The 16,105-nt window shown below is 37.2% G+C and overlaps 1 protein-coding gene and 1 pseudogene across 1 annotated transcript; both read left to right on the forward strand.

The window, feature by feature from the left end:
• The first annotated feature begins 4,560 nt into the window (after window positions 1-4,560).
• LOC103940944 lies at window positions 4,561-6,437 on the forward strand (annotated as a pseudogene).
• Window positions 6,438-7,579: 1,142 nt separating this feature from the next.
• Window positions 7,580-10,409, forward strand: LOC103940943 (DNA-directed RNA polymerase V subunit 7). The gene is given in 3 exon segments (XM_048584536.1): window positions 7,580-9,487; window positions 9,672-9,822; window positions 9,824-10,409. Coding segments are annotated over 2 exon segments (531 nt in total). The 5' UTR covers window positions 7,580-9,487; window positions 9,672-9,687; the 3' UTR covers window positions 10,220-10,409.
• Window positions 10,410-16,105: the final 5,696 nt, after the last annotated feature.

Consider the following 16,105-nt stretch of genomic DNA (forward strand, 5'->3'; position numbering starts at 1 on the left):
GTATGGCTGCATCTAATGTCTCGTTAGACTGCCTACGTACCCTAAACAGGGATCAAGCCATTCGTAGTTCATATATCCAGAATTCAAACCAAATCCGAATATATTCATTTAATCCAACATATACTACAATCGTATTAATGTTCAAACCACATCAATTAGGTCTCAAAAGCATAATTAGAATAACAAGTTCGCATAAAAACACAATGTTAGCTTCCTGGTCGTGCGCCGCCGCAGGTGGCGGTCGGTCACCCCGGCTCGTCGGAAAACTCAATTATTTCTAGAAATTCTCAAAATTTACAGAAATGAAGATCTCAAAGAGTAAAGCAAACTTTATACCTGCGGCCAAGGCCAATTTGGCAGGAAAACACCTGAAATTACCCACGAACCGCCGAAACCCTAGAATTGGTGTGATTCAATTCGACCTCCAAACTTGCTCCGACGCCTCCACCATTGCTTGGGCTTTGCTCCTGGGTTCTAGGGAAGTGTTTTGGTAGTGGTAATTGAAGGAGATGGTTTCACAATTGGTAGGTCATGGGCAAGGGTTCCCACAGCCCCCACAGTGCGGATTACCCAATTTCAAGGCCAAATTCTCTCCAATTAAGGGTGGAATAGGTAGAGGGATGAATTCTAGGATGATTCCAAGTGATGAGGGGTCCTAATTTGCCGGAGAACCACCAAAAATGCATCGAAATCAATGGTGCCGCCCGGTCAGCCCGAAATGGAAAAACGGGGTAGAAGGATCCAGTGTATCCCTCTCCCTCCTTTCCCCTCCTGTTTCCCTCTTCTGGTTGGTCACTTACCTTCCTCTCTCCACTCCCCCTTCAGCCACTCTTGCTTCGGGTTCCGGGAATACTCTCTTCCTTTCCTATCCTTCACCGCCATCAGGCAACCTTCCCTTTTTTTTTTTTTTTTTTTTTTTTTCTTTTCCCACTTTAAAATAACTAAAAGATATTAATATAAAGATTGTAAAAAATATAAATAGTAACCAATACAAAAGTACTTCTCGGGTTCGCAACTCAACAAAACTTTAACCATAACTCCAATTTCACTTCTACTTGTGCCTACGCGTCCATAAGATCGAGCTCTATCCGAATATGTCAAGAAACATGACAAAATATACGAGAATCACATACGTCCTCGAAAAATCACGCTTTGCCCATAGGGCAATTGATGCGAGAATTACTTGACACTCAAATTAAACCCTCGTTTGACAATTGTAGTAGAATGGATAAGTGAGGGATCGTTCTAGATCGGGGATTATGAGGGCTTGCTAAAACTTTCTAAATTGACTTAAAAACATAAAAACACAATATAAAACACTATTTAATGCTTGAAGAAAGCAAAACTAAAAATAAGAAAGATTAAGACTAAGACTTCAACGAAATAGGGGGGAATTGGATTTGGACGAATTTACTCTAAAACGTAAAAACAATATAAAACGTTAAACTAGACTCAAAGAATGTGAAACTAAACGTTAAAACACTAAGACAAACCAAAAGAATCAAAATGCTTTAAAAACACAAACTAAATTGATTTCTAACTATATTGAACATTAAAGCAAAAGGGGGATTGAGGTTTGATGAAAATTGAAATAACGAAACAAGTTAATAACTAGACAGAATGTAATTGATGAAATAAGATGGTTGGTGAATTAGCTAGAGGTTCTTTCTCCACACATGATATTTATGCATATGAATCAATTTCCAGTTATTCCTTCATTGAATTATGAACGACAATGCTCCAAATTAACTGTGACATCACTAGTTAACCCTCAGATTTTCCTTATATTATTGGATTGGATGGCATCATTCGACAACCCAAAACATTCTCAAAAGTTCCCTACATGTCATCATAATAGAGATACAATCGAAGATCATTAAGAATAATGAAAACCATAAGCATTGACAAAGCACTTGCAACTATGACATCATGTTACTCATGCTAAGAATTAAACTTAACGCGATCGTGACAAGCGACCTTCACTACTTTCAAGTATAAGTTAGTAACGATTATGTGAAACCTTCTTAAACTTTAGCCACATATTCATGCATGCTAATTAAGTGTCGACCCTCAATCAACAAACACAAATAAGTTAATCATCAAATAGTTAAGCCAATTGCATTCACGAATCAAGAGTTCATAACCGGAATTCATCAATTCATATTACATAAATAATCATGGTATTGAAATCACCCCTAGCCAAAAAGGGTTTAGTTCCTCATAACTTCGAAATCAAAGAAACACCTAAACATTCCAACAACTCAAATGTGAATTGTATGAACGTTTAGGCCCTCTTATCTTCCATTCCTCATATTACAAAACAAAGAGAATTGAATTTAAACTTTGAAATCAAAGAAACGCGTAAACATTCCAACAACTCAAACGTGAATTGTATGAACGTTTAGGCCCTCTTATCTTCCTCTTTATTGTGGCACAAGAACTAAGGGATGTTGTAGGTGTGTTGAATGGATTGGGGGATTATGGAAATGGAAGAAATGGAGGAGAAATGGAAGGGAACCCACGGCAACAACAAGGTTGCTGTTTTTGTGTTTGTGTTGTGGTATTGTGTATGAAATGAGATGATTTGAATGAATGGGAATGCAAGGGTATTTATAGGAGGAGTGGAGGGAACATATGGCTGTTTGTTTAAGCATTTGTGTGGAGGAATGATGGAAAAACAGCTAGGACACATGTGAAAACTGGAATTGCACAAGGGGGCCAAAGGGAACCCACGGCATGGATGGATTTGTGCATGTGTTGGCTGATTTTTGATGATTTTCTGGCTGCAATGATGAAGAATTTAATAAATAATGCATGTAGGTGATTGAAATGATGAAGAATGAGTGGTGGAAATGAAAGGGAAAGCTAGAAATGCATTGAAAGTGCACGGCACAAGGCAGATTTTTATGTTGGAAATGCATGTGCGTGCTGAAAATAGTGTGTGTATGCATGTGTTTGGGAAGCTTTCTTGCTCATTTTCTGGATGCAATGATGAAGAGTTTAATAATTAATGCATGTAGGTGATTGAAATGATGAAGAATGAAGGTGGAAATGCATGTGAGATATTTGGAAAGGAAGTGGGAATGCACGGCAAAGGAGTTGTTTTGTTGGTGTGTGAATGCATGTGACTTGTTTGTGGAATAAAGAATGAATGGTGGAATGATTAAGAGTTGCATAAAGAATGCATGTAGGGTTAGCTAGGTTGGCTTTGTTTGGGTGCATGTGTGTTAATGGTGGTTTTGCATGTGAATTGATGGATTGTTTTTTATGGAATGGATGGTTCTTTGCATGGCTTTTGAAGTGATTGTGGGCTTTGGAAATGAGAAGGAAATGCATGGCCTTGGGTTGGTTTAAGAGAGAATGGGCTAGGCCCTTTGTTTTATGTCCAAAATGAATACAAGGCCTTCAAATTCGTCCAACACTTTGGCTCCAATCATATGCTATCCATTCCAAGCCCAATTTTGCTCCAAAATGCTCCAAAATGCATCTTTTTGCTTCCTTAGCCATATGAACCTAAAAACACACGAAAATGGCTTAAACTACTAAAACAACTATGAATTAACAACATAGATGCACGAAAACAAGCTAAGTAAGTCGCCTAAATATGCTCCTATCAGCAATTCCGTAATACATATTAAAATTATAAAAACCATAATTTTTAGGGACGGGTTGTCACATTCCATATTTCTTTAGCATGCTCGCAATTAAGAAAAAGGTGATTTTGCATCTCATCCTCATTGCCACACATAGGGCACAATTTATTAATATTTTGAATGAATTTACTCAGTCTCATTCTAGTATGAAGTTTTTCATGAGTAAAAAGCCAAGTGAAAATTTTTATGCCCTCCTATTTTTCTATTATATTTTTGCGTAATACTAGGGAGACTAAATTTAGAGAGAAATTTTGCAAACTAAATGATGCGTCATTAATAAAAATGAGCACGTTTATCAACAATTAAGTAATAAACTACTTATTAACTTCTTTGTCCTTTAGTTTCTAAAATTTTGTCTACAAATTTAGCTGCCTAGCATTACTCTTTTTTTTTTTTTTTTTTAGTAGCACATAACTCTTTGTTATTATAAGTGTTAGAGAGATCAAAATTTTAAATTAACTTTGCAAACTAAATGATGTGTTACTAATAAGAAACAATTTTACAAAATATGTAATGGGATATGAAGGAAGAAAAGAAAGAAGAAGGGAGAATTATTAATAACATAACAATTTACTTGCAACGAATAGGTGATGATGGATTATGTTTCTTGAATATCACATGATGTGTGAAAAAGTATGAGGAGATTACAAGTGCTAAACTATTGAAATGGTCTTATCTTGATTGTAAGTGGCAACTTTGTAAATGACAAATTATCAATTGATTTTATCTCAGTTGTCTTAAAGTTTAAAGTGAATAAACTGTAACAATCAAACTGTTAACTGATTATATCCGAACTTTAATAAGTTTTACGTGAATAAATTAAATGTCAAATGTATAAGCTGGTTTCCTCTAATATAAGCGTTACATTAACCAATTTACCAAAGTATTTCTAAGCGGCTTATTATATAAAGAGTTGATTATAAATTCCTTAGATCGCTCCACTACAAGTGTACTCAAACATTTTTTCATCCCAAAGTTAGCCAAAATTTTGAAATGCACTAATAATGATTCGTTTACTAATCCATAACCAGAATGGGCGAAATTGAAAGGATCAACGTGAGGCGGAAAAGAGTAAAAAGAACCGGAAAACCCCCGAAAAAAGAGAAAACCCTCCCTCACTCATTCAACTTGCGTGTCCTTCCCAGCAGATCTCTTCCAGAACCCAGAAAGTTTTCTCAATCGGGGTTTTCTTTTCCTCCAAATCGTTACCAGGTTCATTCTCTGAAGCCCTCTTTGTTATATCTTCCAAATTTCAGTTTAATCAGATTTGTTTTTTTGTCCCATGGCCTTTGAATTTTGATTCTGCAATCTTCAATTCGGATGCTTCAAGTGTTTTTTGGAGTCTTTTTTGTATCTGGGTTTTGAGTAAAATTTCTTTATTTCATAGATAAAGATTTAATTTGCTGTATTTGTTTGATGTATTGTTTGTTAGACAAAATACTTGATTAATTTATTTGATCGGCAAAATGGCCTCTGTTGAGTCCTGCTACGCTAAATGGTGAATTAATAAGAGAAATTATATGTATTATTTCAATTACCCTTATATAACCATACCAACTTCGATTTCAAAAACAATTGAAGGGGATTTTGAGAAGTAATATCTAACAAACTGAGTAGTGTGCAACAGTCTGGCTAGCAATCCTTTCGGCCAACTTCTTAATAATTGACTTAGTGGTGTTTTGTGCGGGTCAGATTAAACCGTACGTATGACTTGTTTGATCCTTTGTGAACGAATGATACGATTTCTTGAATGCATGTTTACTTATTTCTCTCTGTCTCTCTCTGCCTCTTGTTCGAGTGATTTGAAATTCTAATTTCTTATTGCGTATAGTTCCAAGTATGCTAATGGTGCTGGTGATTCTGTAACACATAATTGTTTGGGAATGCGCTGCACATTGTTGTATTGGTTCTTTACATCATTCCACTAATCAATGCCTGATAGATTAGCTCCCCATCGTCCAACGCTTCTATGTTTAGAGATGTTTTCCGAGCCTGTTATTCGTTCTTGCTTCTCATTTTCCTCTCAGGCCCTTGTTTTCTTTTTATACGTTTCCTAAGAAGCTGGTTGATTGATATGTCAAACCTCTGTTTATAACCTTGTTTCTTTAGGTAAATTTTCCAAGTAGATTTGGCCATGTTTTATGAAGCGGAATTGCTCAGGGATGTGGCTGTCCTTGCTGAAAATCTAGACCGAGACAGACTTGTTTCTACAAGGTCCGTTGTCACACAGCTTTTGGAGGATTTGTTAAGGGAGAAGGCAGACAAGGACCTAGGATACTTTCTTGCAGTCACTGGCCTAAAGAGGATAGGAAAGGGTGAAGTTGTAGACAACTCAGGAGACGTCTTCTTCCCTGTAGTATTCAATTGTCGCATGTTCCTACCTTGCAAGGGAGAGATCTTGGAAGGAGTCGTTCATCACATATACAGGCTTGGGGTTTTCTTGAGATGTGGACCTGTTAAATATGTTTTTCTCTCCGCTCGGAAAATGCCAAACTTCCGCTATGTTGCTGGCGAAAATCCAGTCTACTTGAACGACGACCTTTCAAAGATAGATAACGATGTTGTAATTCGCTTCAAGGTGCTTGGAGTCAGGTGGATAGAGATTAGGGACGATATAAGGAAGGAGTTTGTGATGCTTGCCAGTTTAGAGGGCGATTCGCTTGGTCCCCTTACATTACCAGGTCCTGATGGACTGGATTTGTAATTCTTCAAATCAGATGAAGGTTTCTTTCCTCGTTGTAAATTAACTTGTGGGAAATAAATCTGAATTTTCTTTGTTGTGGACATGAGATTACCAAAATCATTTACTACGTATTCTTTATAAACATAAGAAGAATAGTACACGCATGGACCGTAGAATGACTTTCTGGATTGGTAATAACAGCTCTCTTAGCGACGTTTTCATTTGAAGTTTTGCATAAAACTTTGGGATGTTAAAATGCATTTGAATTTATTTGCACTTCTGCACTCAAATTTAAACCTCCATCTCTGTAAATTAAGAAAAAGTTGTTCAAAATCCCAATACAAGTCAATCCAAACGAACTCGCACCTAAATCCGAATTTATAAAATATATAAGTGGAATATTTTCTAAAAAATATGGAAGTGGAGTCAATTATATATGTGGCCGCGGGCAATGGAAACAGGTGGCAATTGTAGTTTAAGGTAGAGAGGTTTTTTTAAGTGCTAGGTATCAAGCGGTACTCCACATGTCATAATACAAGTGAAGAAAATAATATAATTTTTTGTGTCCCTTCACTTATATTATAACACGTGAAGTGACCACTTGAATACCTTGCATTTGAAACATTTCTCCTTTTAAGGCGTGACTAGGGATGTCAACCTTTTAGTTTGGGAACGGAAATTTCATATTCATAATATATTTTAACGATCTAAATTGTATACCTTTTAGAACATCATTCATATATCGTCATTGCGAAAAATTAAACAAATACAAAAATTTAAAATAGACCGTTTAAATCATTAAAATATATTACAGAATAAACTTCAAAAAAATATTTGATCAACGTTATGTAAAAAAGTGTTATCACGTAACAACCCTATTATATTATTTATATAATAAATATTATCGAGACGGATCAGAAGAAAAAGACGGTTCAAAAACCTTTATAAACATATTCAAGATCATAACGGAATATCATTTATGAGTTTCTGCGTACCTAAAAGATGTCCAAATTTTCTTCCCAAATTCGCACCATTTGAACGGTTTTCCACGGTAACGGGTTGAATTGGAGTGACACATAACGCATTCCAAAACAAACAAGAACCAAGGAAAGTGTGAAGAGTCCTCTTCTCCCAAGCCACTCGCCAGTCACGCAGTCTGCTCAGCTGGAGGAAAGGTATGTGCTTTAGCTTTTGCAAACCCTAATCTGTGTCCATATATGTGTGTGTATGTATATTTATATATCAATGTATATGCATTTTTGTGCTTGGATTATTAGAGTAATTGGGTTTCACATATGTTGAGAAATTGGATTTGGGTTTGTAGTTTTGTGAAATTTGACTTCACAGTGAGTCCTTGAGCGATGGGATTTTGTGGGTCTGGTACTGAAATGAAATGGAGAGGTTTGGAGAACATTCGAATAGATTGAACAGCTAATTTGTGGTTTCAGGACCTCTTTGCGTTAGAGATTGAGATAGAAGATCATTTGAGGGAATGGGAAAATGGGGGTTAGGGTTTAGGGTTTAGGGTTTAGGCCTGATTTAATAGTGATAGGTATGTCTTTGTATCAGTGCAGGAGTTCCGTTCACTTAGCAGCAGGAATGTACCTTAGTTTTCCACAACTAAACTGCAGCCAGTGATGGCCGGGTGGGTAAGGAGTAAATTTTCCGACCCTTCCCGTCCTTGCTTTGATTTATAATCTCCATTTTTTGCTCTCATTCTCACCTTCGGGAATGTGGGTGTTCCTGTGCCCTCCCCTCCACCCTTTTCTTAAAGATATTTCCTTATAAAGGAAACTGCTATATATACATAATATAGAAATAGTTTACATTAACAAACTTGATAAGTTAATACACTTTAAACAATATAAAATAAAATGAAAAGTGAAAAACTTAATAATTATACTTAACAAGTTAGTATGTTATATATTTTTGTGGACAAAACGGGCAAGGATTGGCCCGGATTGGAGATTTCTATTGCCCAAAACTCTGAATGAGGTAGGTTGTGCGGCCAATTCTTGAGGCATTGCTTACCGTCATGCAGAGCTCTGTAGTAGTCTGATGCAGAAATGAATGTGCAGACAAGATCAGTGTGTCTACTTTAGAGGTCTGTACGCTCGATTGTTTTCTTACACCTCTGCTCTGATCTTAAAATCTAAAATATATATGCCATTCATGACATGAGATAAGGATTGACAATATGTCGTATTTCGGGTTTTCTTTTCTTGGTAGGTCTTTATTGATAGTAATGAATGATGAATTAAAAAGGGGAGTGAGATGAGGGTTGAGGAACTGGGAAAGCATTCTCTATCAGCTTCTGTAACTTTACCTTTTTTCTGTCTATTTACTTTATAGAGAGAGATTCTTTTTTGTGGTATGTATAATAATTAATAATTCAGTTGCAGTGGTCATGTGATGATATGCATATGGTAAGGGGGATTGAATCCTATGATTTTATAGAGAGAAGTCAAGTGATAGAGTCAACTGAACATTGAGTCTTTGAGGCATGTGTAGAACCACGGGAAAGAGTTCTAGTAGGTAGATTCACTGCTGTCATGAACAAAGTATGGCCTATAGTTGAGCTGGTTTTGCTCACAAAGTATTTATTTTCCTCAAATCTGAGTATCCCGCTTCTTCAGAAAAGGGAAAAGGTTTGGGAAGACAATAGTGAGAATGAAATGTGAGAAAAGTAGTTTCAATGAAGATGGCGAAGGGAGAGCATGCATGAATGGCCCAGTGTGAGTTTTGGGAGCAGGAGAGAAAATTTGGGTAAAGACTATCTGAAAAGCTGACATTGTCAGTATCTAGTTTGTTATTTCTATAATCCTTTGTAGCCATCTGAGCGGTCTTGGAACAGTTGTGATTTAGTTGTCATTGTGCTCTGGCAGGAGAGCAGGATTCACTTGGTTCATTGTTTGGTTGCTCTTTACATGTCTTCCAAAGCTTTCTAGGTTTTTGCAGTTGTGATTTCGACACTCATGCACGTATATGTAATTAAGCCTTCTCTTAATTAAAGCTAGAAAACTGATTTGGAAACTTTGTTCTAGGTTTTAAATAATAATGAATCATCCAGAGATATTTTGGTAATATGGAGTGGTTTAGAAACTGGTCTCCTGCCTAATTATTTGTCCTCGCGGCAATCACCTTCTAGCAGGTTGTTACTTGCAGTTTATGCCCTTCGTGAACAATCTTCTTTCAGCTCATGATTTTTTACATTTATAGAATATTGACTGCACGCTAATGATTAACATACACATGACAAGGACAGTGTGTGAGAAGAATTTAGGGATCAGCTAATGTAGAATTTGGTTGCTGTTTCTTTCTTTGGTTTATGACAGGTTGGAATTAGCAGCCATGTTTCTGAAAGTACAGTTGCCCTGGAATGTTGTAATTCCTGCTGAGAGCTTGGATATGAAGGGTCTGATGCTCCAAAAGTCGATTGTTGTCCGCCTGCTGGAGGACTTTGCATCAAGAAAGGCAACCAAAGATCATGGGCTACTATCTTGCTCTCACAACTCTGGAGAGTGTAGGAGAGGGCAAAGTGAGGCAGCAGACTGGGGATGTTCTGTTTCCAGTTGTTTTTAGCGCTGTTACCTTCAAGCTTTTCAGGGGAGAGATCGCAGAGGGTGTAGTTCACAAAGTTCTGAAGCATGGAGTTTTCCTCAGTTGCGGCCCAGTTGAAAACATGTATCTCTCGAAGATGAAAATGCCAGATTACGATTATGTGCCTGGGGAGAATCCTGTATTCATGAACAGGAAGATGTCAAAAATTGAGAAAGGCACCACCGTACGCTTCATCGTCATCGGGACTAAGTGGCTTGAGGCACAAAGGGAATTTCAGGCTTTGGTTGGCTTGCATGCAGATTATCTAGGGCCAGTTTCTTAGATTGGTTTCCTTGGTAAGCAAATTGGACAAGTGTTGTTCCTTTCTAATGATGATTTAGAAATGTACAACTTTTAGCAATGCTGGCTGCTGATGCTGACCTTATTAGTCTGTCTTTGCTGTGTTAATATCCTTTTGTTTTTCTGTATGCACTTTACAAATCATCAATTTAGCTTTTTGCTTACTCTCTAAATTGTTTCCTTGAAACCTTGATGAACTGAATTTGTTGCGACCGAGTGTTTCCATCCGAGCCAATGGCGATCGCAACCTATCTGTGACGTCTATTGGCTGTTTTCATTCAAGAGAAGAGTAGCAACACAAAAAAGCACAGGGAGCTTTGAAACGGCTCACTTAACTTGTACTCTCTTCTAGCAACAAATCAACAACAATGTCAGGGGTTCCTCAAACGAGGAACAAGCACCATCCCCATGGAGAGCCTGCAGAGCAAGATGACGAGCAAATACCATTCGTTTGGCGGCGTGTGTGGGCAGAAATAGCTCCAGCTACCTGAGTCGGAAAAACCTTGGTGTCCCCCTTAGCTGCCCCCTCTCTGGTCGCAAGAGCTTCCACCTGCAGCGGGACATCATCACTATTAATGCAAAGGATTGGTCGTAGTGCGAATTTAAGAGCCTCCTAATGCAAAGGATTGGCCAACCAACGTAGGTGTTCTAGATTGACTGCTCAACCATACCAAGTCAAATTTGACTTTTTGGCTTTTAACTCTTGTGGATTAAAAAGGAATTTAATCAAATTTGGCTTTGTTGTAAAATCGACGGTGTGTGCAATGGAATAAATAAACAAGACATAAAATTTACAAGGTTCTTCTACAGTTAGTGTGGCTGGAGTACGTCCTTGGGGCAGTAGTGGTGCTTTCATTATAATCTGGAATAATAAGATTACAAAGATAACTCTTTCTATGGTCTCCTCTCTTCTTTCTTCCTCTACCAGTTGTATGTCTATTTATGTATATTTGCTCTCCTTCTTCTCATCCATTTTATAGACAAGGCTTTAGACAAAGTTGTGGTGGGATGAACAGTGGATTGGTAGTGGGATAGGTGGCCATCCACAATGAATGGCCTGTGAATTACAACACTCCCTCTTGGATGGCCACAAGTCTTCAATTGACTTGTTAAAATCTTGATCTGTTTTGGATGCTCCCCCTAATTTCAAATTCTTTAGGTTGATCATTGATCCTTCTGCTTTAATCTCTTAGCGGGGAGAGTTGCTGAATGAGGTGCTTTACTTGTTGTTAATTTTCCACAAGCTTTTTCTTGAATTAGGTTGTAGGACTTTCTGCTAGACTTGCACCAAAGGTCTGAATTTACTCCTTTTATCTGGAGCGGAATTTGATTCAAGGGTGGTGGACACTTGATCTTGAATCGGACTTGTGATTTCTTCAAGGTCCTTGGGACTTGTCCTTGAATGAAATGGAACCACGAGCAGCTCCACATGACAAGTGATCTTCGACTCCGTCGGGGATGAATTAGTTCGTGTTTTGTTGTGCTTGTCTCCACATGCTTCAATGTGTCATTTTCGCTTGCCTTATTTGTTCCCTTGCAGAAGTGGTATTTTCCCTATGCAGGTTTGGCATCTTCTCTTGCAGTATTTGTCCTCTAATGCAGGAGTGGAATGCAAACCTTGCATTTGAAAGGTCATTTAGAACATCACTTCTCAGCAACTCATCATGCTTGGCAGCTCCAATCATCATATAAGTAGTTTGCAAATGAGTACTTGAGAGCAATGCTAGGTAAGCAATCAGGAAAGTTTCCAGGCAGTCGATTCCCGACTGGAAGTTTGATTTCAAGTTCCGACTGATTGCTTTCTTTCTCCTTAGTCCTCCAGGTGAGAATAAGGACAAAGAAAAGGATAGGGAGACTGCATGATATGAGATGCTTTTGCTCTCGTCCCTGATGATATGAGATATTCTTACTCTGGTGTGACTTATTTGAAGAGGTATTCTCGGAGAGGAAGAAAACTGAGTATTTCAAGATGCTTTGTTAAAGATGCATTCTCGGAGAAGAAGAAGAGTTAGATATTTTTGTAGGTCTGCCTTGTTATAGAAGATAGAGGTCGACATATATAGGGATTTCCCAATAACAGGTAGTGGTGTTGTACCTTTACTCTTGTCAGCAACTGTGGTGTAATTAGAACAGTAAGATTCACGCGTTTTCAACTTTATCAGAGATCTTTGACAAAGTTGCACGTGATATCCAAAAGTTGAGATTGCGTCTGAGAAATGTTGACGAACTTTATCTTGAAAATTTGGCTTTTGAAATTCGGAGAGCGGTGTCTCTTCAATTTTTGAACATGTGGCCATGTTGCTTCTTCTTTTATAAAGGCATCAATTGTGCTCAAAATGTACGCTCGAAAAACTACTGCACGTAGAATTTTCCTTTTCTTGCACTTTTGAGATTTTATCTGACTCATTTTTGCTTCATCATTTCTGAAAAATGGCTTGCCCATCTAACATTTGCTTAGATTTAAGTCTTAAGAGTGGTACAGATGAGCCACGTCGGGATAATATATGGCGTTCGTCATTCTTATCTTTTGATGGTCCTCTTACGGTTGGGGACTCTGTGATGAAGAATGACCTAACTGCTATAGTGGTAGCTAGGAATCTTCTCGCTCCCAAGGATAACATAATCCTTTCAAACCGGTCTGATGAGTCAGCCGTTCAAGACTTCTTAGTATTCAATGTGCGGGCTCTATTTCTAATATGGGCCAACGCTTACTTGCTCAAACTCACCAAATTGAATCATTGATGGCTGAGGTGGCAAGTCTTAAACAAGAGATTAGAGGGCTCAAGCATGAGAATAGAGTGTTACACATGCTTGCAAATAATTATTCGACGAGTATGAAAAGAAAGCTTGACCAGCTACTGGAATCCGAAGGTCGGACTCAAAATGACAATCAGGGGTTCGAGTCTTTATTCCAAAGACACCCATTGTCTCAGCCGTCTGGAGTTTCACCAAGTACTGAAGCTCCAAATAATCAAACTCTGGTGCATTCCCCTTCTAGGGTACTTTCGAGTATTGAGGCTTCACATGAGCAACCTTTGTGAAGGTTCCCTCCTGTTTGTTTGTTTTAACTCAAGTGTATGTAATTTGTCGGAGATATTAATAGATAAGGTTTATTTCATTCAATGTATTGTGCCAAATATAATGAAGCATATACTTCACTATGATGTGGTACTTTTGGACCAAATATCAATTTGTCTTTACCTTCACGAAGATAAATGATCATTCTTAGTGTCTAAATAATTTGAGTATTCAACTCATAATCTTCAATCCATATGATTCTTTATAAACATCATGGATAAGATTCGTGTTGGCATATTATTCGATTCTGTAGTTCGAGACAATATCTCTCTCAACATTTTATAAACTTTCTAGACTCTTCAGGAGTCTAAATCTAATATTATCGACTCTTGCAAGAGATTTTAGTATGTTACAACAATATCATAATGATAGTACTCACTAAGGCAATATATACCATCCATTGGTATTTAAGTACATATTTTATGCTTTACCCTTCCAGGGTTTTCTTCAAGCAATCTGAATCCTTCAAGGATTTTCTACACTTCATGACACATTTTCCTTTGGAATTTATACAGAGCAACTTACTTCCATGTATATTTGAGGGATTTACTTATGGAGATATGATGTGGGCTACTCATAACCCTTCATATATAATTCTCCATTCATATGAACTTGTTTATAAGAGCATAATTTCAGGTTTCAATTAGTAACCTTGTGTCATATCATGTGAGTGTAATTCACTGTATTACAAATGCACATATGTAACCTCATTTGGTTCAACATCTTTTGGCTATTTGTATATACACACACACACACACACACACACACACACACACATATATAGGTCAATTTTTCCACATTCTTACAAGATTGTAATGGAATTGCCTTTCTCTATTTTTTGCAAATAATATTTCCTTTCATCGACGAACAAAAGAACGTGATTCAATATCAATATAGCTCATTGATGAATTTAGTAGCTACTTGTAAAAACCAAAATTACCATTGGTTGTCATCAATCATTGATCCCATATTCTCATGTGCATGCACATGCATAAAAGCTTTTCATTTCTTTGGATATCCATTGCCTATTCTAAGGCATTACACTTTCTTCCAGGATAGTCATAATTTAGAGAATCCGGATCATAACCTCCTCTAGAGCGTTATAGAGCTGGGATTTTAATCTCCACTTCCGGGGGTTGAGTCATTGGAACCTATATGTCTATTATGCTTCATACATGAGACATCAACATTCCCATGTCCGCGGATTGTCCTTTTTGGGACATGTATCCATACGGCGACTGTCATGCTTCCGGCATGCAAAAGTTATGCTTTGGGAATGCAATAGTTTAGTAGTGTCATATTCTTCTTCTTTCGAAGTACTGAACCTTTTGAATCTAAGGGTTTGCCATGCTTTAGGCGTGTAACAAATTTGTTACCACATTATTTTGTCCAATAGAAACATCAATTCATGTAGGCATATTTGCAACAAGTATATGTGATTTTATTACTTTCGTTGCATCATTAAATGCATCTGGCATTTGATTTGCATATCATTGCATCATTCAATTATTCTCACTTTATTTTTATATTGATTGCTTCATGAATCAAAATAAGACAAATTCTCTTCGTTCTTCTGGAACGGTCTTTTCTCATCATTCTTCTGGAATGATATTTTCTCATCATTCTTCTGGAACGATGTTATTTTCTCCCCCTAACGGCGGGAAAACTTTCTTATCAAAATCCTAGTCTGCAAGCTGCGCGGTAAACATATCCTCAGTCAAGGGTTCCAAATGTTGAATGATAGATAGTGAATCAAATTCAACATAAATTTCCAGTTTGCCTTTAGGCCTCATTTTTAGTACATTGTGGCAGTGCAATAGGCACATAGATTACATAATAAAAAAAAACTCGTCAATGTGTAATGTTTGGCTAGTGCCCAAACACAACTTGTACTGAGAAATATTGACGGTTGGTAACAGGTCTCAACCAAACTTAATAATGAATTATGTATAATGGTATGTCCACATGTAGAAAAACTTGCAATCTCATTTTCATGAGCATTGCATGGGTAATCAATTTCATCCGCTTAATAAATGCTTCTGCTAAATCATTTTTGAGTATGAACATGAGGAACATGGTGTTCAACATCAATGCCCAATGACATGCAATAATCATCAAAACTTCGAGATGTAAACTCTCGAGAAAAATGTATCATTCATCAAAGAACTTCTAGTCCTTATTTAATAGCCTATGAATTGGGACTCTCATGGCTTTTATTACAATTAAGTTGTGGCACTTCGGCTTTTCAAACTTAAGGTGCTTATCAAGAAACTTCATGTCCGATCTTGAGGAACTAGGGACTTCATTCCTGATCTTTTTGCACGATGAAACTTCAGGGTCTAATTATTTTATGTGATAAGGATCAAGAAACTTCAGGTTCTTATCTGATCAAGGAACTTCGGGTCCAGTATGTACTCATCGTAACAAAAAGAAGAAGTACAATAAATACATTAAAGCAATAGGCGGTAATTCCAACCATGATAAATAAATTGCTTTAAATTAATAGAACTTGTGATAGGGCTTTAAACTAACACCATGCACATAAATATGCCAAAACAGAAAATGCAATGATTAAGTCCTTATCTTTTGCTTTTTTCTTTTTCTTGGTCTGCCATTTTCTTTTATTTCATCCCTTTTAGTTTTATTATTATTTCACAGTTTGAAGTCATTTTAGTTATCCAGGAAATAATAGTAACACTAATTTCCAATTGGTGTTCCTCCTCCGGCGAGTTTTGAAAAAATCGAAACGGTTCCCATAAATTTTGGAGTCAAGAGTGTCTGTAACTTATGA

The sequence above is a fragment of a genome, unplaced genomic scaffold (assembly GCF_019419815.1).
Source record: "Pyrus x bretschneideri cultivar Hongxiangsu unplaced genomic scaffold, Pyrus_bretschneideri_v1 Contig21, whole genome shotgun sequence".
Classification (NCBI taxonomy): Eukaryota; Viridiplantae; Streptophyta; class Magnoliopsida; order Rosales; family Rosaceae; genus Pyrus; species Pyrus x bretschneideri.